At 46.0% G+C, this 25,003-nt stretch overlaps 1 protein-coding gene across 23 annotated transcripts in view; it reads right to left on the reverse strand.

Annotated features, from left to right (window-relative positions):
• Nucleotides 1-25,003, reverse strand: part of DGKD (diacylglycerol kinase delta) — a 1,053,390-nt gene that overhangs the window by 270,857 nt on the left and 757,530 nt on the right. For all 23 annotated transcript variants that reach the window (XM_086943829.1, XM_086943836.1, XM_086943828.1 and 20 more), the window contains one exon: nucleotides 23,820-23,927. In XM_086943829.1, coding sequence (XP_086799955.1) covers nucleotides 23,820-23,927 — 108 coding nt within the window. The remainder of the gene's footprint in view (nucleotides 1-23,819; nucleotides 23,928-25,003) is intronic.

A 25,003-nucleotide genomic window follows, 5' to 3' on the forward strand; every position in this document is an offset into this window, starting at 1 on the left:
TTATTACCCCACACGCCCTCCCCTCCGAGGACTACATTCTATTGAGAGATCTCAATTTTCACCTGGAAAAAAGCAACGACAGCAACACCACCACCCTTCTGGACAATCTCGCCAACCTCGGACTCAAACAACTTGTTAATACCCCTGCTCACTACGCAGGTCACACACTCGACCCTATCTTCACCTCCAGCAAACATATCTCCTTCGGTCACACCACAGTTCTCCATTGGATGGATCACTGCTGCGTTCACTTTATCTACAAAAAGACCATAACCCACAACCATCCTCAACCCACTCTGCGAAGAAACTGGAACAAAATCACCATCAACCAGATCTCCTCATCGCTTCTTCAAAACCCCCCTGCCCACTCTTCGAACCCCAACCAAGCAGCCATTAACCTCACTCAATGGCTAACCAACAGCGCCGACAACCTAGCACCTCTGAAAAAACGACAAATCAAACTAGGCAGCAAAAACGCCCCCTGGTTCAACGATGATCTTAAGAAATCCAAGAAACTCTGTCGCTCCCTTGAGAAGGCCTGGAAAAAAGACCCAAACACCAGCACCAGGGACGCCTTCAAAAACGCCACCCGCATACACCACCAACTGATCCGGAGTGCCAAGAAAGCCGCTTTCAAAGACCGACTAGACAACAACGCCCACAACAGCAAGGAATTATTCAACATCGTCACAGAGTTTACCAACCCCACTGCCAGCTCCAACGACATCACTCCCTCTCAAGCCCTTTGCGACTCCCTAGCTTCGTTCTTCCACGACAAAATCGCAGACATCCACAACAGCTTTGACAACCAACCCGGAGACCAACCCACCCAACCTTCTGCCGTACCTTCACCCCCCTTGAACATCCTTAATGACTGGAACCCAATCTCCACTGAGGACACCATCCGCCTGATGAACTCCATCCACTCAGGATCCCCCACAGACCCATGCCCTCACCACATCTTCAACAAAGCAGATTCCATCATAGCACCACACCTCCGAGACGTCATCAACTGCTCCCTCAACTCCGCCACCTTCCCGGAAAGCTGGAAACACGCCGAACTCAGCGTCCTTCTGAAAAAACCCACAGCTGACCCCACCAAACTCAAAAACTACCGCCCTATCTCGCTCCTTCCATTCCCGGCCAAAGTTATCGAGAAAGCTGTCAACAACCAGCTCGCCGCCTTCCTCGAAACCAACAAATCCCTCGACTCCTCACAGTCCGGCTTCCGACCCAAACACAGCACTGAGACCGCACTCAACGCAGCAACAGACGACATTCGAACTCTACTGGACAATGGAGACACAGTCGCCCTCATCCTCCTCGACCTCTCTGCAGCCTTCGACACAGTCTGTCATAGCACCCTGTTACAACGCCTCAGAAACATCGGAATCCAAGGAAAAGCACTTGAATGGATCACCTCGTTCCTTGCCGGAAGAACTCAGAGAGTCCGCCTCCCACCTTTCAAGTCAGAGGCCACTGAAGTCATTTGCGGCGTACCACAAGGATCTTCACTCAGCCCCACCCTCTTCAACGTATATATGAGCCCCCTCGCGACCATCGCACGCCAACACAACCTCAACATCATCTCCTACGCTGATGACACTCAACTGATCCTCTCACTCACCAAAGACCCTAACACCGCCAAAACCAACCTACATGAAGGAATGAAAGAAGTAGCCGAGTGGATGAAGCACAGCCGTCTGAAACTGAATTCAGACAAAACAGAAGTCCTTATCTTAGGCACCTCCCCCTCCACCTGGGACGACTCTTGGGGGCCAGAGGCCCCTGGAAAAGCACCCATCCCGACGGACCACGCACGGAACCTGGGCGTCATCCTGGACTCCTCACTCTTGATGACCAGACAAGTCAACGCCGTTTCATCATCTTGCTTCAACATTATTCGCATGCTCAAAAAAACATTTCGCTGGATCCCCACCGAAACTAGAAAAACGGTCACCCACGCACTGGTTACAAGCCGCCTGGACTACGGAAACACCCTATACGCCGGTACCACCGCAAAACTTCAGAAAAAACTCCAACGCATCCAGAACGCATCAGCCAGACTCATACTAGACATCCCGCGTAAAGACCACATTTCAGGTCACCTTAAAAACCCCCACTGGCTCCCCGTCAATAAGAGGATAACATTCCGCCTCCTAACCCACGCACACAAAGCACTTTACGAACTTGGACCCGAATGCCTCAACACATGACTTTCCTTCTACACCCCCTCCCGCCAGCTACGCTCTTCCAACCAAGCCCTTGCTGCTGTACCTCGCATCAACAAAACCACCATGGGAGGAAGATCCTTCTCCTACCTGGCGGCTAAAACCTGGAACTCACTTCCCATTCACCTTCGCCTCACTCAGAACCACCTAGCATTCAGAAAGCAACTTAAAACCTGGATATTCGACAAGTAATTCCCACCCTTCTTCAAGTGCCTTGAGACCCTCTGGGTATGCAGCACGCTATATAAATTAACTGAATTGAATTGAACTTACTTTGCACAGTGTTGGGGTTGTTGAGTTGTTTGTGCAGAGTCCTTTATTTGTGAGGATAATGGCTAGCCGCCGGATTACCGTTCAGCAAGTTGTTGGAATGCTTTTTGATTCTTCCTCTGACCATGGTGCTGAGAGTGACTCTGATTCTGAGGCAGAGGTGGGAGGTGAAGATTCTGGTAGTGAGTTTTCTCTGCGCATGGCATCGTCTGATGATGAAGATACCCGGAGTGCTGATGAAGCTATTTTTGGTGTGGATGAAGTGCCTGTGGTAGAGGAGGACATTGATGTGCCGATAGTGCGGCAAGAGGCATCTGTGGTGCAGCGTGGGGCTGCTAGACTTCACGTTGGTGTAGTGCGGCGAGAGGTAGCTAGGCGGCAGCTTGGGGCTTCTAGACTTCCAGTTGGTCTAGTGGGACAAGAGGCAGCTGGGCGGCAGCCTGAGGTTGCAAGACTTGTCGATGAAAGTTCTGACCTCTGGGTTGCCCCAGGAATGGTGCAGCCGGCATTGTCTGAATTTACTGGTGTTCCAGGGTGTAGGGTGAACACTGAAAACTTTTTGCCAATTGATTTTTAGAAGTTGTTTATGGATGATGTGTTTTTGGCAGAGATTGTAGAGCAGACTAATTTGTATGCAGAACAGTTTTTGAGGGAGAACAGGGCCATCCTTAAGCCCCACGCTCGAGCTAACCGGTGGACTCCAACAAATTTGGAGAAGATGAAAAAGTTTTTAGGTTTAACTTTTTTGATGGGCTTGCTTAGGAAACCATCATTGGCTTCATATTGGTCGACTAGTCCCTTGATGGCAACAGTAATATTTCCGGCAGTCATGAGTCGTGATAGGTATTTGCTTCTGCTTCGGATGATGCATTTTGGTTGACAATGGTGATGCTTTGCCACGAGATCACCCTGATTGTGACCGTCTTTTCAAGATTCGGCCTGTCCTTGATCATTTTGTTGATCGATTTTCTGAGATCTTTTATCCTGGGAAAGAAATTGCAGTGGATGAGTCTTTGGTGTTGTTCAAAGGCCGCTTGGTATTTAGGCAATACATTCCTAGTAAGAGGGCACGCTATGGAATTAAGCTTTATATGCTGTGTGACAGTCAGACTGGATATGTCTCTAATTTCAGGGTGTACACCGGTAAGGAATCCAGGATTAACCCCCCTGGTTGTCTGTCCACTTTTGGAGTGACTGAGAAAATTGTGTGGGAACTTGGTAGAGGATTTTTTAACATAGGCCATCATTTATATGTAGATAACTTCTACACTGGTGTGCGGTTGTTCAGGGAATTGGCCAAAGAGGACACTGTTGCTTGTGGCACAATCCGCTGTAACCGTAAAGGTTTTCCAAAAGAACTTGTTTGTAAAAAGCTTGCTCGGGGACAGTGCAGTGCATTGTGTTGTGAGGAGCTTTTAGCTGTGAAGTTTTCAGACAGGAGAGATGTGTACATGTTGACTTCCATACATGATGAAAGCACTGAAGCGTTGACTGTTTGGGGTCAGGTTGCAGAAGTGCACAAACCTGTGTGCATTATGGACTATAATAGGCACATGGGTGGTTTTGACAGAGTAGATCAGAGGTTGGAACCGTATGCTGCTCTTCGTAAGTCTTACATTTGGTACAAGAAGTTGGCTATCCATCTTTTCCACTTGGCAACCTTTAATGCTTTTGTTGTGTTCCAGCAATCTTGTCCTCAGTCAAAGATGACTTTTGTGAGTTTCAGGAGTCTGTAGTAGGCAGCCTTGTTTTAGTGGAACAGGCAAGTGTTCCTAGAGTTGGAGTGGTGGAGGATTTTGTCAGATTGTAAGATCGCCACTTTCCTGATCAAATTCCTCCTACAACCTCAAAAGACTTTCCCAGTCAGAGATGTAGAGTCTGATGGCGAAGAGGTTTGCGGAAGGAGGTTCGTATGTACTGCCCGACTGTCCTTCTAACCCTGGGCTGTGTGTGCCTGCTTGTTTTAGAATGTACCACACACAAAAGAAGTTTTGGGAGCATCCATGAGTGGTAAAGTGAACAGGCTGGTCTCTATTCTTTAAAACTTATTGTTCCGTTTCAAAGTTGGCATTTGTGTAGTGTATTTAGATTTAGTTGTTGTGTTAGTAGATTTGTATCAATTTGCAATTTGCTTCTGTTTTTTATTTGTATTTAAAAAAAACTAAAGTATGATGTTGGTTTGCGTGTAGTGTCCATTGTCTGACGGTGTGCATGGTTTGGCGCTTGGCTGGCAGTGTCTGTGGACTGGTGCTTGGCTGGCGGTGTCTGTGGACTTGGTGCTTGGCTGGCGGTGTGCGTGGTCTTGCGCTTGCCTGGTGGTGTGTTGGGATTGGTGCTTAGCTGGTGGTGTGCCTGGGCTGGAGCTTGGCTGGCGGTGTGTGTGGAGTGGTGCTTGGCTGGATGGTGTGCGTGGAGTGGTACTTGGCTGTCTGTGTGCGGAGTGGTGCTTGGCTGGCAGTGTGTGTGGAGTGGCGCTTGGCTGGTGGTGTGTGTGGAGCGACGCTTGGCTGGTGGAGTGCGTGGAGTGGTACTTGGCTGTATGTGCATGGAGTGGTGCTTGGCTGGTGGTGTGTGTGGAGTGGTGCTTGGCTTGCGGTGTGCGTGGAGTGGTGCTTGGCTGGTGGTGTGTGTGGAGTGGCGCTTGGCTGGATGGTGTGCGTGGAGTTGTACTTGGCTGTCTGTGCACGGAGTGGTGCTTGGCTGGCGGTGTGTGTGGAGTGGCGCTTGGCTGGATGGTGTGCGTGGAGTGGTACTTGGCTGTCTGTGCACGCAGTGGTGCTTGGCTGGCGGTGTGTGTGGAGTGGCGCTTGGCTGGATGGTGTGCGTGGAGTGGTACTTGGCTGTCTGTGCACGGAGTGGTGCTTGGCTGGCGGTGTGTGTGGATTGGCGCTTGGCTGGATGGTGTGCGTGGAGTGGCGCTTGGTGGTGTGTGTGGAGTGGCGCTTGGCTGGTGGTGTGCGTGGAGTGGTACTTGGCTGTCTGTGCATGGAGTGGTGCTTGGCTGGTGGTGTGTGTGGAGTGGTGCTTGGCTTGCGGTGTGAGTGGAGTGGTGCTTGGCTGGTGGTGTGTGTGGAGTGGCACTTGGCTTTCGGTGTGCGCTGAGTGGTGTTTGGCTGGCGGTGCGCATGGTCTGGTGCTTGGATGGTGGTGTGGGTGGACTGGCGCTCGGCTGGCGGTGTGTGAGTAGTTACTTTCTGTTGGTCACTACACACACACTGCTAGTTGAGTTACACTCCACGCAGTCCATCATTTTGTGTGGTTGCAGAGTCAGAAATGTGGGCGTGTGAAAGTGATGGGCCCTTGAATGGCGATGTCTGCTGGTGCGAGTGTTGTAATGTGATGGGTCCGTGGTTGGCGGTGTTTATGTTTTGTATGTGTCACACGTACGAAAGGTGTACGAATGGCCTGTAAAGAGATTGGTGCCTTGAATTGGCTTTACAGCTCACGAGCTGTGAGTCAGTGGTTCAGTTTATCATACTTTCAATTATACGCCGGGTATTTCATTTTTGTGAAATTACTTGTGAATACTATTGTATGTACTGAATCATCACTCACCCTCGTGCCAAATCCAACCAGTATGTGTGTGTGCTTGAGGATTAGATGGCTGTGCAGTACTATTTGTCTTTTTTCTCTTTCTGAAGTAGGGTGTACCTTGTCCCTTTTTGTGAATGTTGTAATGTGTTGCTTTTCCTTCCGGATGGTGTCAATGGTCTGGTGTGTATCAGGTATGAAAGGTGCGTGAATGGCCTGTAAAACGGTTGGTGCCTTGTCCTGGCTTTATAGCTCGTGAGTTGCGAGTCACTGGTTTGGTTTTTATGCATTTATTTATTGACAGACCATTTCATTTTGTTGAAATATTTTGTTAATAACATTTTATGTACTGAACCATCACTCGCCCTCGTGGCAAATCCAACCTGTATGTGTGTGTCTTTGAGGAATAGATAGCCGTGCTTGAATGTTTGACTTTTGAGTAACTCTGTACATTATACCTATAAATAACTTACTAAATTTAGATATTATTGTTGAACCATGTGAGTATATGGTCATGTCTTTCTGGTGAATTTTTTTTAATTTTTTATCCACAATGTCCTGCAAACTTGAAAAAGTCCGTTGTGCAATATTGTCCCAAGAATCGCACGCTCTCAAAGTAAAAATGTAATTCATTCAAAACAATTTGGTTTTGCAAGGGGGTTCCCATGACTTTTTGGCCCGGGGCTTGGCGGGCATCTTTGGAAACTACCAAACCCAAACAGTTCTGAAAACTAGACACCCGGGGAAGTCCAGGGAGGTATGGCATGCGTGGATCCCCTAATGTTTTCCTACCCAGAAATCCCTGCAAACCTTAAATTTAGGTTAAAAAAAACCACTTTTCCATACATTTTTGGGTGGGATCTCCCTGCCGGCACAAATGTCCTACCACCCAGCGTTCCCCTTGATCTCCAGAGTAAAATGATACCTCACTTGTGTGGGTGGGCCAAAGCCCTGTGACTAAGGTTGGGGTGCTTAATTTCTCAAACCTATGTTCTAGATTTTTTAATAATTCATTTTTAGCCTGTTTTGGTTTGGGGCACCCACACAAGTGAGGTACCATTTTTGTATCGGGAGACCCGCGGGAACGCTGGGTGGGTGGAAATTTGTTGATCCACGAAGATTCCAGAACTTTCCACCACAGAAATGTGAGGAAAATGCATTTTTTTTTGAAAATTTCTTAGCTTTGCAAGGGATTCTGGGTAACAGAACCTGGTGGTAGGCAGTCGAGTCACCCCATCCTGAATTCCCCTGGGTGTCTACTTTTCAAAAATGTATAGGTTTGCTAGGTTTCCCTAGGTGCCGGCAGAGCTAGGGTGCAAAAACTACAGCTAGGCACTTTGCCATAAAAGGGTCAATTTTTAACTGCAAAATTGAGGTGTGACCACGTTGCATTTTGCGCCGTTTCCTATCGCAGGTACAAGGCCGACCCACACAAGTGAGGTACCGTTTTTATCGGGAGACTTAGGGTAATTCAGATTTGTAAATCAACTGTTATTACCAATTGAGTTTTCATGCATTTCTCCCTTCCCAATGAAAGACATTGTGTAAAAAAAAATTTTCTCCAAAAATGACCAATAATTCTCCTGCTAGTATGAGTATTCCCAATTTTGAAAATGTGCAATTATATACTGTTTCTAAACTCTATAATTTGTACCCAATTCAGAAATACATAGGTGTCTTTCATACAGATTTTTCCATGTATACATTTTCCAAGAAAAAGTGCTCTATACCCAGTAAATAAAAAAATACCATTGCAAGTTGCTGCTCAGTTTTTGGATCTGGGTTCGTTGGGTTCTTGGTGAAAGTACAAGTCCTATATATCCCCACAGCCAGGGTGGTCTAACGGATGTAACGGTATATTGGTTTCCAAGAGCTGTCAAAATTACAAGAACTTATAGGTGGAAAAGTTGAGACAAAAGGCTGTTTTTTTCAACAAATTTCCAATTATTCCAATATTTAACTGTTAGTTTCTATAAAGAAACCTTCATGCATTTAGACAAATGACCCCTTTCTAAATTCAGAATTGTGTCTACGTTTCAAACATGTATAGCTTTCCAGGGTCCATTATTGCTTTCAAACTCATTTCTACCATTAACTGGAAGGAGGTGGAAAGCTGTAAAAATAGCAAAAATAGGCTGTGTCCCAGAAAAATGCCAAAACTGTGTGAAAAATGTTGGTTCTCTGACAAAAGACTGTAATTTCCTAAAAGCTGAGAAAATGGAGATTTCAGCCCCACAAACCCTTTTTTGATAGCATTTGCAGGGAAAAACTGAGAGGCTTTCATTTGCAGCCCGTTTTTCCCATTTTTCTGAAAAAAACAAACATTTCACTATATTTTGGTTAATTTCTGGGACCCCTCCAAGGGAATCCACAAACCCTGGGCACCTTTAGAATCCACATGATGTTTGACGTGGATACCTTATGTGGTCAAAAAGTTACAGGGCCCTAAGCGCGCACTACCCGAAATCGCCAAAAAGGGGCTTAGCACAGGAGGGGAAAAGGCCTAGCAGCGAAGGGGTTAATACCCTAGCTCTTACAGGGTCTTTAACACCTTGGCTGCTAGGGAGATTTTACTCCTGTGCTGCTTTCTATGATTTCCCATTGTTCATGACGAGCTCAGCTCGTCATAAGCACAGCTCAACCGTGCCTCATGACGAGCTGAGCTCGTCATGAGCAGCGAAGGGGTTAAATATATCTGATGTGTGATTGAGGAGACCCTTAAGCATTGGTAGGGTCCCTGAAGTGCTTTGTGCAGCAGGTAGTGTTTCTAAAAGGAAATCTATTTGAGGTTCCGCATGTAATTCTACCTTGTGGTATTTTCCTGCCCTATTAATTAATTGTGCAAAACCCGTATTATCATCAGGTGGTGAGGGTTTTGAGGGATACAGTTCAGGGTCATTCTAGTTATCTGACACTGCGTTATAGTCTTCCCATGGGTCTGCGTCTTCTGGGATAGTGTCGTTATCATCCCTAGGAAGTTCCCCCTCCCCTGTGTCACTTTCTACATCTGTTTGAGGTGTAGATGGGCGTGGTGTAGAAGGTGGAGGAATAGCTGGCAGTGTGTGAGGAAGAGGAGAAGAGGGTGTGTCTCTAGGTTGTGGAGAAAGGGGAGGAGTTTTATTAGTCCCCATTGTTCTCTTCTTAGGGGGAGGAGCTTTCTCCTCTAACTGTTAATTTTTCCTATTTTTAGGTAGTTTTGTCACCACTTTGCCAGTTTGTGGATCAATAAACAGAGTCTTTTGTTTTGGATCTGTTTGTTGCTCCTGTGTTGGTACCGAAGTCTTTGGTTCCGAAAGGTGTTTTGTTTTCTGATTCTCGTTGTTATGTGTTTTCGGCACCGAGAGTTTGCTCGAGTCAGATTTTTCGGTGTCGATGAAATCTTCGACGACGAAGCATGTTTCGGTTTCGACATGGAGTGTTTCGACTGAGAGCCTTCCTTGGTATGGAGCTTCGGTGTCGATGTCGATGCCGACTGTTTCTCGGATCCGACATGGTGGGAGGCCGAGTGTTTCGGTTTCGCTGCCGAGCCCGAGGGCGGGGCGTCGGAAACTTTTTTCGGTTGTCTGACCGGGCTTGAAGGCGGGGTCGACACCACTCGGGGTCGGTTTTTTGGTAAAGGGACGTCATCACTCACGGTTTGATGAATGTCGATTTCTTTGACGTCAGACTCGTCCGCTTCCGACTCCGACCCATCCTCATCTTCTTCTTCGTCCTCGGGATGTTGGGCCTTGAACAACTCCGGGATTGCGTCTGACTGCATTCTTGACGCCTCGTGTCTTCGGGCTCGACGGTTTCTAATCGTCGACTTGGAGGAGAATGCCGCGCAGGCTTCACAGTCCCTGGACTCGTGTTCAGGTGATAAACAGAGGTTGCACACCTCGTGTAGGTCCTTGTGTGGGAATTTAGCACCACACGGACATTTTTTGAATGGAGTCCTTTCCATGGACAACGTGGAGCTAGGCCTCCTGGTCTCGTCGACGTAGAAGCTGAAAATCTTGTTGTTGACGTCGAAGCGCGTCGAAATGGTAATTAACTTGCGCTCGATAACAGTACCGTCGAATTGGAAAGGGAATACGTGCCGAAATATAACTCTTTTCTCGAAGTCGATCCGGAGCGCTTCAATCCTCATCCGAACCCGATGGCGGAAAAAAACAATCTAAGGATGGAGCCGATGCCCATGCGCACTAGCACTCAAGGGAGGAGTCATCGGTCTTGTGACTACAAAGACTTCTCCAAGAGAAAAACAAGTGCAATCATCCGAGCGCAACACCAGATGGCGATCTATTCATAAATGTACCATCTGCAGCCCATATGCCTCGAACATTTTACTTCAGTAATAAGTAATCTATTGAACTCTGTTGCTAAAAGAATCCAATTTCACAATTTTTTGGGATTTCAATTTCCACTTGGAAGCTCTCCTGGATAGAGACTCAACAGCTCTCATCTCTAATTTAGAGGCCTTAGGTTTTTCTCAGAAAGTGGAAATGCCTACTCACCTAGCCGGGCACACATTGGATGGCCTGTTCACAATTAGTGATCACATTGTAATAAAAACGATTCTCCCTCTAACATTGTCGGACCATTGTGCTGTACTATTTGACATCAAGATACTTCAGCCTGTGTCTAGGCAGACCAATTCCATTCCTTCTAAACAATTCAGAGCTTGTAGTAGCATAAATCAAACACATCTTAGAAAAAATCTAGTAGACTCCCAACCAGAGGCTATGTTAGATCCGAAACTAGCCGCAACAAATTACACAGAATGGCTTCAAAATGTATTTAGCAAATTGGGTCCATACAAGGCAGTTTTAAGAAATAGTAGGACTCCCTCCACTCCATGGTTCACCGAGGCACATAGATTAGAGAAACAACATTGCAGGAACCAGGAAAGACACTGGTGTCAAGAATACAATGACTTGGAGAAAATACGCTATAAAGCAGCACTGTTAAAATATGAACATCTCTTAATTACAGAAAAAAGTCATTTTTACACCAGAACAAAAGAAACAGCACAAAATTCTACTAAACAACTGTTTCAAGTAGTGTCCACTTTATCAGGGTCAGTGGTCAATACCACTAATGTAGCCTCTCAATCACTTTGTGATTCACTATCCACTTTTTTTCAAGTCAAAGTGAGCCAAAGCTACTTAGATTTCACTACTTTTACAGAGGACATGAACCAGCTAGATGACAATAATAGGATTAGAGAGTCCCCCAGCTTTATGGAATTTAAACCAGTGTCAGTGGGACTGGTCACTGATTTGATTAAAACAGTCACATCAGGATCCCCGTCTGATCCATGCCCTCCATCAGTCTTAAAAACGATTCCAGATTTGATAGGTACTAATTTAACGAACATTTGTAACGCAATGTTTTTCTCAGGCACTTATCCTTCTATATGGAAAAAGACCATTATTCAGCCGCTGCTAAAGAAAAACAATCTGGATCCAGGAGAAACCAAAAACTATAGACCGATTGTTCGTTTACCCTTTCCACCGATGATCTTTGAGAAGATTATGAATACCCAGTTAACGCAGTTTATAGAAGAAAATAAACTGTTAGAAGACACCCAATTTGGGTTTAGGAAAGGACATGGTACGAAGACTGCTCTTATTAAAGCATCTGATGAAATCCGAATGGTGCTGGACAGAGGAGGTGCCGCAGTCCTGGTACTTCTGGATTTGTCAGCGGGGTTTGACACGATTGACCATGTCACTTTGATCAACCGTGTCTCAGTCCTAGGTGTCGGACGAAATGCTAAGGCTCTTCTGTCCTCCGTACTCTCTGAACTGACTCAGTCAGTCAGCATGGGCGACTATAATTCCTCAGTCTTTGCTCTCCCCTGTGGCGTTCTGCAGGGATCGTCGCTGAGCCCGACCCTGTTTAATGTATATGTAAAGGACTTAGCACGAGTAATTAAGACTTTTGGAATGGGTCTCACGTCCTATGCCGACGACACACAACTTGTGTTAGCGGTGCATAAAGACGGTGAGGCAGTGCCGGCAGGCTTTCATGATGGCATGCTGGCCATTAGCTCGTAGATGGCAAACAATTGCCTTAAATTGAACTCTGATAAGGCCGAGGTCATGGTCTTTGGTAACTTAACTCCAGGGTGGTCTCCAACATGGTGGCCAGAGGAATTGGGATTATTTCCCACTCCGGCCAAGAAGGCTAGAAACCTAGGACTTATGTTTGAGGAGAGCCTCACTTTTAAACAGCATGTTAATGCAGTGGCCTCCTCATCCTTTTTATGTTCTAAGGAAGATAAAAAAGCTGCTACCCTATCTCCCGATGAGTCCTGGAAAAACTCTCATTGGTGCTTTAGTTTTGTCAAAGGTCAATTATTTTAACGGCCTGTTGCTCAATGAACAGGAAAATGTGCTAAATAAGTTGCAACAGATACAGAACGCAGCTGCTAGGATACTGTTGGGTACCCCGAAGTTTAAGCCCATTTCTAGTGTCAGGCGTCAACTCCACTGGGTGCCCATAAAAAAGCAAAACTAAATTTAAGGCATTATGCACTGCCTATAAAGCAGTCCATGGTACAGGGCCTGAGTTTCTGAAAAAAGCCCTGCGAGCACATGTACCCAGTAGAGCTCTACGCTCGGCAGCCGCAAATCTTCTAGTCGTCCCCAGAACAAAGTTAACTGGGGCGACAGAAGATCTGTGGTCGCAACGGCTAAACTTTGGAACCTGCTTCCTCTACAGATTAAGGGCCATATGTATCAAGCAAATTTGCATTCACAAAGGCCGAAATGCGCAGAATTTCAGCCTTTGCAAATACGAATTTGCTAAATGGTATGTATTAAGCAAAATATGGTGCAAAATAAGGAATTTCAAAATTTGCGATTCCTTATTTTGCAATTGCATTTAAGGAATCGCTAATTTTGCGATTCCTTAAATGCAATGTATGAAAAAAAAATGCAAAATGCCCTTAAGGAATCGCAATTTACCACCAACTTCTAGTTGGTGGTAAGTTGCGAATTCCTTGAAAAATGCACTTTTTTGCATTTTTCAAAGTGCCATGTGACGCACATATATGCCCTTAGTATGTGCGCCACATGTGCACCCATGCATATTTCAGGGGTCGACACCCCGCACCCTTGAAATTATTCTCAATTTGCGATTTGCAAATTGCGAATCGCAAATTGAGAATAACTTCCCATTCATTCCTATGGGCCTACTAGCCCATAGAAATGAATGGGAAAGTATTCCTTAATTGCGATTCGCAATTTGCTAATCGCAATTAGGAATTCTAAGAAATCGCAAAAAAAATGCTATTTTGTACATACATACCCATTTGCGATTCTCAATTAGCGATTTCTTAAAAATCGCTATTTGGGAATTGCAAATGGGTATCTTGATACATATGGCCCTAAGACCTGCCCAACACTTATTATCTAGGAAACAAGTGAAAACCTGGCTATTTGAGAAGCCTCTTCTCTATCCTTTCTGTCTATAGCGCCAAGACACCCATGGGTATTTGCGCGCTTTATAAATTGTTAAATAAATAAATAACAATTTCAATACGTTATAAACAATTACAAACTATTGAGAAGGAGAAACTATAAAGACAATTGACTGTCTTTTACTGTGTTAATTGAGCTGAACATGTAGACAGCATGGAGCATGGGTCTAAATTTCCTGCCTCTAACTTCGTGCTGACTCTTGCTCAATTTAACACCACTATATTTATGGGCATCAACGTGTTTCGGTGGTAAATTCACAAGCCAACCACCTTCTTCAGGACATTAACTTTATTTCTCCTTATATATATTGAAAATTCTTAATTAGAAATCGGTGGCAACTGCACTCAGTTGTGAGGTTTCAAATTATTTGGGCTAAAAATAAGGTTTTTGATAATCCACATGGAGTCTTTAAACTCCTTGGCTTCTGGATGATCAGTAATGGTTGGTAAGCCGGGTTAGAAACTTCAATGTATGGCCCTTTCTCGTGGTCCCTCAAGATGATTGCTGCATCTATATCTCAGTCAGATATTGTGTTCATCTACCGCCATGACCAACATGCTTTTTCCTATGTAAGGTTTCAAAAGCGGATGTCAGAATTTTCCGTAGTCTATGAACCATAAGCAGTGGGGTACTTTACTCGTAGCTTTTAAATCGGATGACTAACACGTCCCCCTGTCTCTCGTCTGTGCCACTATGGCAGTTTAAAAACTGCTCACACAATCTGCAATTGCAAGCCTGAGACATGTTAAAAGGGCTACTTAAGTGGGTGGCACAATCAGGGCAGCATCACCCCTAGTAGCATTTAATTTACAGGCACTGGGCACGTGGTGAAATGTGCCACACTAGGGACCTATAAGTAGATTAAATATGCCAATTGGATATAAACCAATCTAACATGTTTTAAGTGGTAAAGTGTACAGGGTCCTAAAGCCAACAAAAATGAATTCAGCAAAAAAAATAGGAGGACAAAGCCAAAGGTTTGGGGATGACCCGACAGAATGGGCATGTCCAACAGTCCAGAACAGCTCAGATGAAAAGAAGCATCTGAGAGGGAGTTAGGTGTGACTTTGGCACGTTGATAGTGAAATTCAGTGAATGCAGGCGGTACGCCATAATATGGAGTTGGGAGACAACTGACTGGTGCAAGCCCGCCTTCAAAAGTCAATTGTCAAAGTATGGGAAGAAAGGAACCGCTGACCTCCACAGGTGCACTACAACCTCCGCCATCACCTTGGAGGACACCATTGGGGCACTGGAAAAGCCGAAGTGCACAGCAAACTTAAAATGCACCTGGCCCACCGTGAACTACAGGAAGCATCGAGAGGCAGGCAGGATGGGAACATAGAAATAGGTGTTCTGTAAGTACAACGCTACCAATCAGACTCCACGTTCGAAGGCAGATAAGGACCTGAGGCAGGATAAGCATCTTAAAGTTTTCCTTCTTCAAGAAGTGGTTGAGAGGATGCAGATCTAGGACACAACATAAGCCCCCATCCTTTCTTGGCACCAGGAAGTAGCAGGAATAGCAAGCACAACCTACTGGTGCTGGTACTCACAAGATGTTGCCATTGGCCAGAAGGGCCAGTACTTCCTGTTGCAAGAGCGCAAGGTGGTCCTCTGTCTGATCTTGAGACGGAGTGAGTGGCAGTGGGTTTTGCTGGAACAGGAGGGCATAACCCCATTGGACAATCTGAAGCACCCATTTGGCTGTTATGTCCCTTCATTAGTGCAGATGGTATTGGATTCTTTGGGCTTAATGAGGCTTGTGGGAACTACATAAATGGCCACGTAAGGACTGAGCCTACTTGCCACGGTGGCTACATGGGAAAGTACATGGCTGATAGCCCCTACCATAGCCACAGAAGGGGCGTAAGACGGCTGTCTAGCGGCTATGGAGAGCCGCAATGACCCTGCAGTGGCCCTTTTATCATTGAATCTCGCAAAGTCGGAATCCGCTTTGTCTTCCAAGAGATGGATTTCATCGAAGGGCATGCCCATGAACGAGGCTTGGACATCCCTTTGAAAACGAGTATTCCACAGCCAGGTGTCATGTCTCCGTGATACTGAGGAAGCAATAGCTCTGTGAAGTGAGTCAGTCATATCCAATCCGCATTGGTTCATGAACTTTGCCACAGCTTGCTCATCAGCAATAGCGTGGGAGAGTATGGCCCGAGCCTCATATGGGACCATAGGCGGCACTTGAGCAACCGTATCCCATGCCGTAAGTGAATAACAGCCTAACAGGCAAGCAGTGTTCACAGAACCTAGGGCAAAGGTGGCAGATGAAAATAAATCCTATTTCTGAAATCACCGAGCCTCTGGGATTCCCTATCCTGTGTTGTGGTGGGAAACATGCATGGGACTGACTAGGGCCTTGATGCCTGGACCACCAGGCACTGGGGGGGGGGGGGGGGATTATGGGGATGCTGGGTGATTAATGCTGGGCTGGGTGCCAGGAGATAGTCCTGAGCACAGGAGTGCCTATGCGGGACTTGGCCGAAGCTCCGAGCAGGTTATTAGTAAGACTAATAAGGATTCTGATGGGTAAACCGCCCGGTTGAACCACATCCGTTAAAATATTTATTTTGACTTGAACCAAGGACAGCTGTAGGTCAAGGACGTCAGCCACCCTCCGAACCACCATCGCAAAGGAAGCCACTTCTCTGTAGCCACTGTGGGACGAGAGAGTAGGCAAGAGTCTGGTGAAGTATCCAGACAACTGGCATCAGCCAGGTCTTCATAACAGTTGTCATTGCCCATGGACTCTGCTAGGCAGACAGTGTGGGAATAGGGATCATCCTATCCCCACTATTTGTGTCCTCCGTGAGACCTTCCATTAAATAGGGCTCTGTCTCCAACTCAGGGAGTGTGGGCCTGACACTACATCAGACGTGCTCTATATCGGAGTCTGGAATCATAATGGGTTCAGTGCTGACGGGAACTGCGCCACTGGAACATCATTCTGGAGACAGTCGGGAAGTTGCAGCCGGGGCCGATCCGGATCCATTATGGGGCCTAAGGGGTTGACTGGCGCCAAGGGTGAACAAGCGGCGGTGCTCCAGTTGAAGACCCTTCGCAAACCTGCAGGAACCGAAGGAACTCCAGATGTGTTTGACTGTTTAAAAACAAGGCAAATGGCCTCATAAAACTCACAAAGCTCAGTGGGGGTCGCTCTGTCTTCAGTAAATTCAGGGAAGTGCATACCATGCCCAGTTTTGGATGCCAGCTGTACAGGGACTATCTGTGAGCGAGGTCGGGATTTGGGGTATTGTTCCCTAGTGTCATCCAAAGAATGGAAGAGACGCTGAGAAGTCGAAGAGCGCTTCGACTTCTTGACCTTTTCTTGTGAGACTCATCAGAAGTAGTCCTGGAGTGACAGGAAAACCAATGTGAGCGATTCCAGGAGCAGTCCGGAGACCTCCCATTGGACAAGGACCTAGAGTGGCGTGTAGTCGCATGAAGAGTGCCCAAAAGCTTCATGGCCCGCTTTTGGATAGCTTTCAGGTTCGTCGTCCTGCACTCCATACACAAAACGGAGTTGAGGTCCTTCGCCGGAAACGCGACAAATACCTGGAACTCTATTCCCCCTCACATCAGAACTATTCCTTCTTTCGCTAAATTCAAAAGTCTGCTCAAAACCATTTTTCTCGATCAATCCCTAGTGAACAGGTAGGAGCAGCTGGAGTCTTGAGATCGACACCTCACCCATCTCGGATGCGGTGTTAACAAGACCTTGAAATGGAACTCTTCGTCATTGTCATTACTATTACTCTTATATGGAGTGTCTTGCTTTATTGTATTATGTTCTGCTCTCTTTTGCTCTGCTCTGTAACTGATGTGAAGCGCTCCGATACCCTCCGGTCAGGCTAGCGCTATATAAAACTTCTTAAATAAAAAATAAATAAAAAACAAATGTGGGTCTGTGACCGACATCTGTTGTTGACAGGCTCCACAAGGTTTGAACCCACAAGGTTCCTTCGGGGACAGACAAAAAAGTAGAAAAAAAGCACAAGAGTAGTCGACTGAGGGAAGCTCAATCCAGATCGGCGGTAATGGCAAGGAAAAGAAGCAACTGACATCAGCGGGCTGGGGTGGCACCAATATAGACACGGGACACGTCATTTCCGGTGTGGACGACGCCAAGCAGAGTCGAACTATGCCACCCAACTGAGAGGAGCTTGATCCAGATCCACGGTAGTGGCAAGGAAAAGAAGGAACGATGTCAGCAGGCTGGGGTAGCACCAATATAGACACCACACACGTCATTTCCGGGGTGGACGACTACACGCAGAGTCGAACTATGCCACCTACCTGTGGGCAAAGGGAACTGCTCCAAATCTTCCTGTATCGTGTGACGCTGGGGAATTGTCTAAGGTGAGGAATCTCTGGCTAGAAATCTCTCTCAGAAACATATGCACAATCAATACATATATTCATTTTAAAAACGTCCAGTGAAAAAACATGTCTCAAAAGAAATTCCTTTTTCTTTCTTACACCATTTATGAGCTATTACAAACCATCTCTTTATCTATTCAATGGCCATAAACCTAATAGATAATGTGTCTATATTTTAGTATGTTCTGTCTTTAGGTGTGTCACTATTGGGTACCTCTTATTTCCATTATTAAACACTTTCAGGTGCTCAGGTGACAAAGGATATGAAGCGCTGGCATTTTTCATTGAAATATAGATAGGCATGCACTACCACATTTCAATAGATTAGTGGTGGATTAAAGATCAACTTACATTCGTATTAAGATACAGGAATGTAAATGAAGCAATTGAAAGAAATGTGAGCAAGGAGCGATATCACTGAATGGAATAGGATGTATATGCAAGAATACAATAATCTTTGAATAACAACGTAAGATATAAATTGATTATTGGTGGATTATAGATATATTCTATATGAAAGGATCAAAGCTTTGTGTGGTGTCACTGTTATTGCTCTGTGTTTTTAAAAAACTGTCAACTACTCCCTGAAGCACACAGCGGTGCATACGCTGTCGCGCTATTCATAATAACAAAGCGGCCGCCATTAGAGCAGGCGCGCTCGCCGGACACGCCCACTAGAGGCCACGCCCCATCGCTCTACAAATGTGCATCTACAGGAAGCGCAGCGGACGAGCGCAGCGGGAGCGCCGTTTGCGCGCCGAAGGCGCGCCTAAGGCAAGCCCGTCTGCGCCCGTCCGCGACCAGCCGGGACCCAGGGCCACAAACCCTGGCCCCCCCCTGCCCAGAGCAGGACCTACAGCTCGGCGGCCCTGCACAATATAGGTAGGAATACTACTCTCCAATGCCCTCATATATATGCCCCCACCGAACTACCCGGCATATGTCAGGGATGCAAGCACCTTTTTCGCAAAACCCCGTCGGCCAAGGCACAAGTGTTCCATATGTTTGCACTAAACTGCCGCTCCCTACCAAAACACCATACTGAGATTGCCATGCTGCTCGAGGAGAAAAAGCCTGACGCAATCTTCCTGACAGAAACATGGCTCATTGCTCACTCCGATCCAGACGTGGCTCGAGCACTATCCGCAGGCTATCACATCCTCAGAGTGGATAGACCGGTCGGCAGAGGCGGAGGTCTGGCGATCATTCTGAAAAACCAGTACCAATGCCGTATCTCAGCAGACACTATCCCTGACTGTGAAAGCGTAGCATTCTGCTTAGAATTCAATGCAAATAATTCCTTCTCAGGTACCCTGATTTATCGCCCCCCTGAGCCTGTAAAAATGTTTCACAGGTCCCTGCCAGAAATCATCGCGGAAAGAACCCTCACGTCCGCCAACCACACGATTTTAGGGGACCTTAATCTTCATTTCAATTCCCCTGCAGACCACATCGCACAGGAATTACTAGAAGATCTGGAAGCCCTCCAACTCCCCCAACTGGTGGCTGCTCCGACCCATGAAAAAGGCAATTTACTCGATCCCATTTTCAGTAACTGCCCGGACCTAACTGTCGATCAACCCATTCCCCTTCCGTGGTCAGACCACTTTCTGGTCCCCTTCTCCTGGGCCACACACAAAAACCCCCAAGCACCTCCCCAAGTTACCATCAGGAGAAATTGGTCAAAACTCCCCTTGGAATCCTGGCTGCATAAATTGGACACCACCCGCCCTTCACCCTGCCCAGATCCTAAAGTGGGAAATGACAACTACAGAGATTGGATCACTCGCTCGTTAGACTCGACTCTCCCGCTTCGCAAATCCTCCTCGAAGAGACCACATAAATCTGCCCCCTGGTTTTCTGACTCTCTAAAACAGCTTAAACGCACCTGCAGACAATGCGAGAGAGCCTGGCGCCTAGATTTCCTCCCAGAAAAAAAGACCTCCTATAAAGAGGCCATTAAGGCATATAAAGAAGGGATCAGAACGGCCCAGGCTACCTATTTCTCTGAGAAAATATTGGGAGCGAAATCTAAACCCAAGGAAATCTTCCAAATCATAAAACAATGCTCTAGTGCCAATACGGCTCCCCCCCCTATCAAAACCCAGGAGCAATGCAACGAGCTTGCAGATTTCTTCCATGACAAAGTTTTAAAAATTTATTCCACCTTCCCACCTGCAGCCACTCCCCCGGAAACGATCGAACCACTCTTCCTCAGACCACTTTCTCGTCCAGACCAGCCTTCGCTCGAGCACTTTCTCCCCCTCGACCTCGAAACTTTAAGTAAAGTGGCCCGCTCGGTCAAGTCAGGATCTCCCCGTGACCCTGCCCCTCCAGACATCCTGATGCAGGCAAGTAAAGCCACCCTGCCTGTAATCTTGGATCTCCTGAACACGTCCATTTCTGCATGCTCTGTCCCTACAGCCTGGAAGCAGGCCATGGTACGGGCGCTGCTAAAGAAACCCAGCCTAGACCCAAACGACCTGTCCAGTTACCGCCCCATCTCACTTCTTCCGTGGGCGAGCAAGGTGCTAGAGAAGCACATAAATGCACAGCTGGTGCAGTTCCTGGAGGACCACTCGCTGCTACACACATCCCAGACAGGCTTCAGACCACAGCACGGGACAGAAACCGCCTTATTAGCAGTCACCGAAGAAACTAGAAGGATTCTAGACCAAGGAGGCTCAGTGGCAGTGATCCTCCTTGATCTAAGTGCCGCCTTCGATACGGTCAGCTATTCCACCTTGCTGGACCGTCTCCACAACATCGGAGTTTCAGGTGACGCTTTAAGGTGGTTTGATTCCTTTCTGTCTGGGAGGTCGTTTCAGATCTTCGACGGTGTAACAGTATCCACCAGCAAACCCCTGAGCTGCGGAGTGCCACAGGGCTCCTCCCTGAGCCCTGTGCTGTTCAACGTTTACATGAGGCCGCTGGCAAGTGTCGTCGAACCGCATGGCATTAAAATCGTGTCATACGCCGACGACACCCAGCTTGTGGTCTCGCTGGCCACCGAGAACAGCAGGCACTCCTCAGCCGATCTGTTACACTGCCTAGAGGACATAAAGGGCTGGATGACCAACTCCTCCCTCAAATTAAATGGAGATAAGACGGAGCTCATGCTCTTAGGCCCACCCTCCCCAGTCCCGTTCACCTCCCTGTGGCCCAATGCACTGGGTCCCCCCCCACCCCCAAGGAAAGCGTGAAGAGCCTGGGAGTGTGGTTGGATAACAAACTTTCCTTCTCCACCCAGGCCACAAAACTATCTGCCACATGCTTTGGCCTACTGAGAACCTTGAGGAAGGTGCTTCCGCTGCTTCCGCTAGAAGCTAAAAAGGTTGCGGTCCAAGGCCTTATCCAGTCCCGCCTGGACTCGAACAATGCCCTATACATGGGGGCACCTGAGTTTACACTCCGAAAACTACAGGTTGTTCAAAACTGTGCAGCTCGTTCCCTGCTGGAAATCCTGCGCACTCAGTCTGCTAAACCTGCTCTAAAAAGTCTCCACTGGCTGCCAGTGAGGCAGAGAGTAGCCTTCAAAGCACTGTGCCTGGCGCATCGCACCTTTTGGAACACAAGCCCAGCGATCAACAGAAATCTTGTCACCCCCTACCATCCCAATAGGAACCTGCGATCAAAGGAGGCCTTCCTTGCCGTTGTTCCCAGAGTAAAGCGAGCCAGAGCCGGGGGAAGACTGTTCTCGCTGAATACCGCCAGGCTCTGGAATGACCTTCCCCTCTCACTCCGGTCCAACTCAGATCTTCTTTCATTCCGTAAAAACCTAAAAACATGGCTGTTTGACAAATCCTCTGTACCCTAGCACCCCTTCCGTCACTTTCTGGTCAGCTCAGCGCTTGGACGCCCATGGGCAGCAATCGCGCTCTACAAATAACGTTACAATACAATACAATACAAAGAGATTGCAAAACCGAGTAATATCGTGATACGGAACAGGATGCATGTGAAAGAACATAATCTTTAACCATGGACGAAACAGCAATAAATAGAATAACAGGTGGTGTGATTCGTGGAGTGGCTGATGTAGCAGACAAGAGTTCGAATCTCAATCCTTACAACAGTTTTTTTAAATTAATATTTTCACATTTATTTGTTTTTTGTGAAATGAAAATCAATTGAGTTTCAGTTAACATACGACATTGTGAATTTTAAAGAAACGTGATGTGAATTACATAGCCTATAATGCAGGAGACCATGGTGCGAGTCTTTGAATTTTAGTCATAGGTTAGAGTTTATTTTTATACATCTAAATTGTGTTCTTACTTTTTTGAGATAGTATTATGATAATATATTTTTGCTAAATTAAGACAGTAAGCTCAGGTATACTTGATGTGAGCGGTGGTCACACAGTATTTTCAACTAGGTTCTGACCACAGGTAGCACCGCGTGGACTTCAGCATGGTAGGAGATTCAGGATAGGTATTACTAGTGTCTTATAAATAGCAGCTGGAGTTTACAGACCTTATTGGGAGCAGTACCATGACGTGAACTCCTGGTGAATAGATATTAGAAGACTGATACTTAGGTGTAATCAACATTATTTTTGACACAAATTGGATGGACATGTATAATAAAATGCCTTGTGTTTTTGTGGATACAGAACATAAGACTATGGTGGAGTGTTCATTTTTTCTACGGAGAACAAAACAGACAAGCTAAATCTTACTCAAATAACTACTATATATTAGGACAGTGAGTGTGAGACATATAAATCATTCTGAATTTTGAAAATGAGAAAGGATATTAACAGTGCAGAATGGGGTTTGGATACTTTAAATACAGATTCTGAACATAGTGCTGGGGCCAGGACGCACAGACAGAATGTAATGTACATTTCTGAATCACAACAGCATAGAGTTACGAAGAGTGTGAATACAAGTTACACAAAATTGGAAGAATTCTATTGTTATTTAGAAATTCTAATTGTTGAAGAAAGAGTTGCACTCACAAGGAACTTAGTAATAGAAGCTTTTGGATAGGTTTTAGATAAAATCTTTAAATGTATGCAAGACGTCATACCAGGTGTAAGTTGCTATGAACTAGGGTATTTGGGAGATGCAAAACAAGTGATAGAAGAGAGACTACATAAAAACGGTGATGCATGAACATGTACATAGATCATAAGAACATTGTTAGAGTGGGATTGATTTCACCAGTGTAGGGATCCTCTAGCTCAATCATTACGATACCATTACTTATTCAAACAATTCCTTAAATAAGTATGGATTCTGAAAGACAGGGCCATTTAGATTGGGAAGGTACAAACTGGGATGATGAGTCTATAATGGAGGCTTGATTTCATAAAGAATTGTTTGCAATGTATAAATAGGATATTAATTTATGCATAGGGGATACTGTTTATAAATAGGAAAAGTAAAAAATTGAGATAAGGTAAGAGGAAATAGTAGATCAACTTCATTAAGTGTGATGAGTTGATTGTCTTAGGAACATTTTAATGTACAAAGGAGTACTTTACATAATGTAGTGGTTTGATATTTTGCATAAAAAGTCTTAAAAAAGAATTCAAATATAAGTTTATAAAGTGATAGACACTCATATCATGTATAAATTGTTAAACGGCTACTTGGGATGTACGAAGATGTATTGATGCAGAGGTTGAGTATCTTTCTGCTATATGTTTTCGATTTAAGTAAGAGATGGTTGGAAGTAGTTCATACGTGGTGTATGAAAGAAGGGAGAATTTCTATAGTGATGTGTGATTTTTTCACTGGATGTTCCCTTTGAGTAATTCATGCCCTCTCAACTTATATTTCTCCTACTGTGTCATTATGGCACATTTCAAACGTTCTCCCTGACACCCATCTACCCTACATCCTTATTGTGTTTAGTTCACATGCCTCGCTATAGTCAAGAACCAAATAAATCAGACTACTGTAAAAATACTTACATCATCTTCCTTTGTTCCACCCCAAAAGTTGGTGCCCCCAGCATAACTGGGGATATTGAGTACTGCAATGCCTTGTAGACTTGGCAGAGGGATAGCACGACCATCACACTGTAAGAAAGAGAAGGAGAGATGCAGGTGTTCAGAGAATGCCCTTGAGATAGAAACTGAAAAAAGGCAAGGGACATCACAAAATGAAAAGGACAGCAGCTGGGGCAGGCTGTCTATTGTGCCTGCTATTGGGCGCTGGAGCAAGCCATTTAAGGAATGAACAAGGTTGAAGTGACACAGGTGGCATTAAGTAGAGGAAGTGCAACAAAAAAAAAAGTTACTTACTTTACCTTTGTTACCTAGCTTTCTAGTGGATACTCTATCTACCTGAAGACTCCTCGTCTCTTGAATTTACCAGGCACAAGAAGGGATCTGAAACCTTCCAATAGGTCTTCTGCCCTGAAATTGGGTGCTGGCTCCATGCTAACCCTGTAAAAGATGCCACACTGACTTCACTGGAGCCACAAAGCACCCACCATGGCGTTCTACATCCCTAGCATTGCACCAATTTCTTTTTTGTGAAGAAACTACCTCAAACAAGAGAGCACATTTTGGATCCTGGTGAAGGGCATGGAAAATAAGGAACTGACATAAGGGAGCCTGGGTGGGCATTTTAAGGCTTCAGTGATGTCATCATGGCATCTTTTATGGAAACGACATGGAGCCAGGGACCCCACAGGCATGGAAGACCTATTAAAAGTTTCCAGATCCAGTCTGGCTTCTGCAGTATTCTCGAGGTGAGTGTAGGAAAGTAGGATCTTCTTTCATGGTTACCCCCACTTTTTGCTGGTGTCAGTATGTTTTTTGACTAGTCTGACTGGGATCCTGGTAATCAGGACCCCAGTCACTGTGCTTCCTCCCCAAATGTATCATGGTACTTTTAGTACCTCCCCAATTGGCTACTGGTATACCCCTATAAGTCCCTAGTAAATGGTAGTAAGGTACCCTGGGCATAGGTAAACAGGGGTCTCCGATGGGCTGCAGCATGTATTATGCCACCCATGAGAGACCACTCATATTGTGACGCCAGGCCTGCCATTGCAGCCTGTGTAAGCTGGTATTAGCATTACTTACGACAGATATAAGTTTCCTTATATCTGAGGTCACTACACTTAAAATCTATAAGTCACGCCTAA

Source organism: Lissotriton vulgaris, chromosome 11 (assembly GCF_964263255.1).
Source record: "Lissotriton vulgaris chromosome 11, aLisVul1.2, whole genome shotgun sequence".
Classification (NCBI taxonomy): domain Eukaryota; kingdom Metazoa; phylum Chordata; class Amphibia; order Caudata; family Salamandridae; genus Lissotriton; species Lissotriton vulgaris.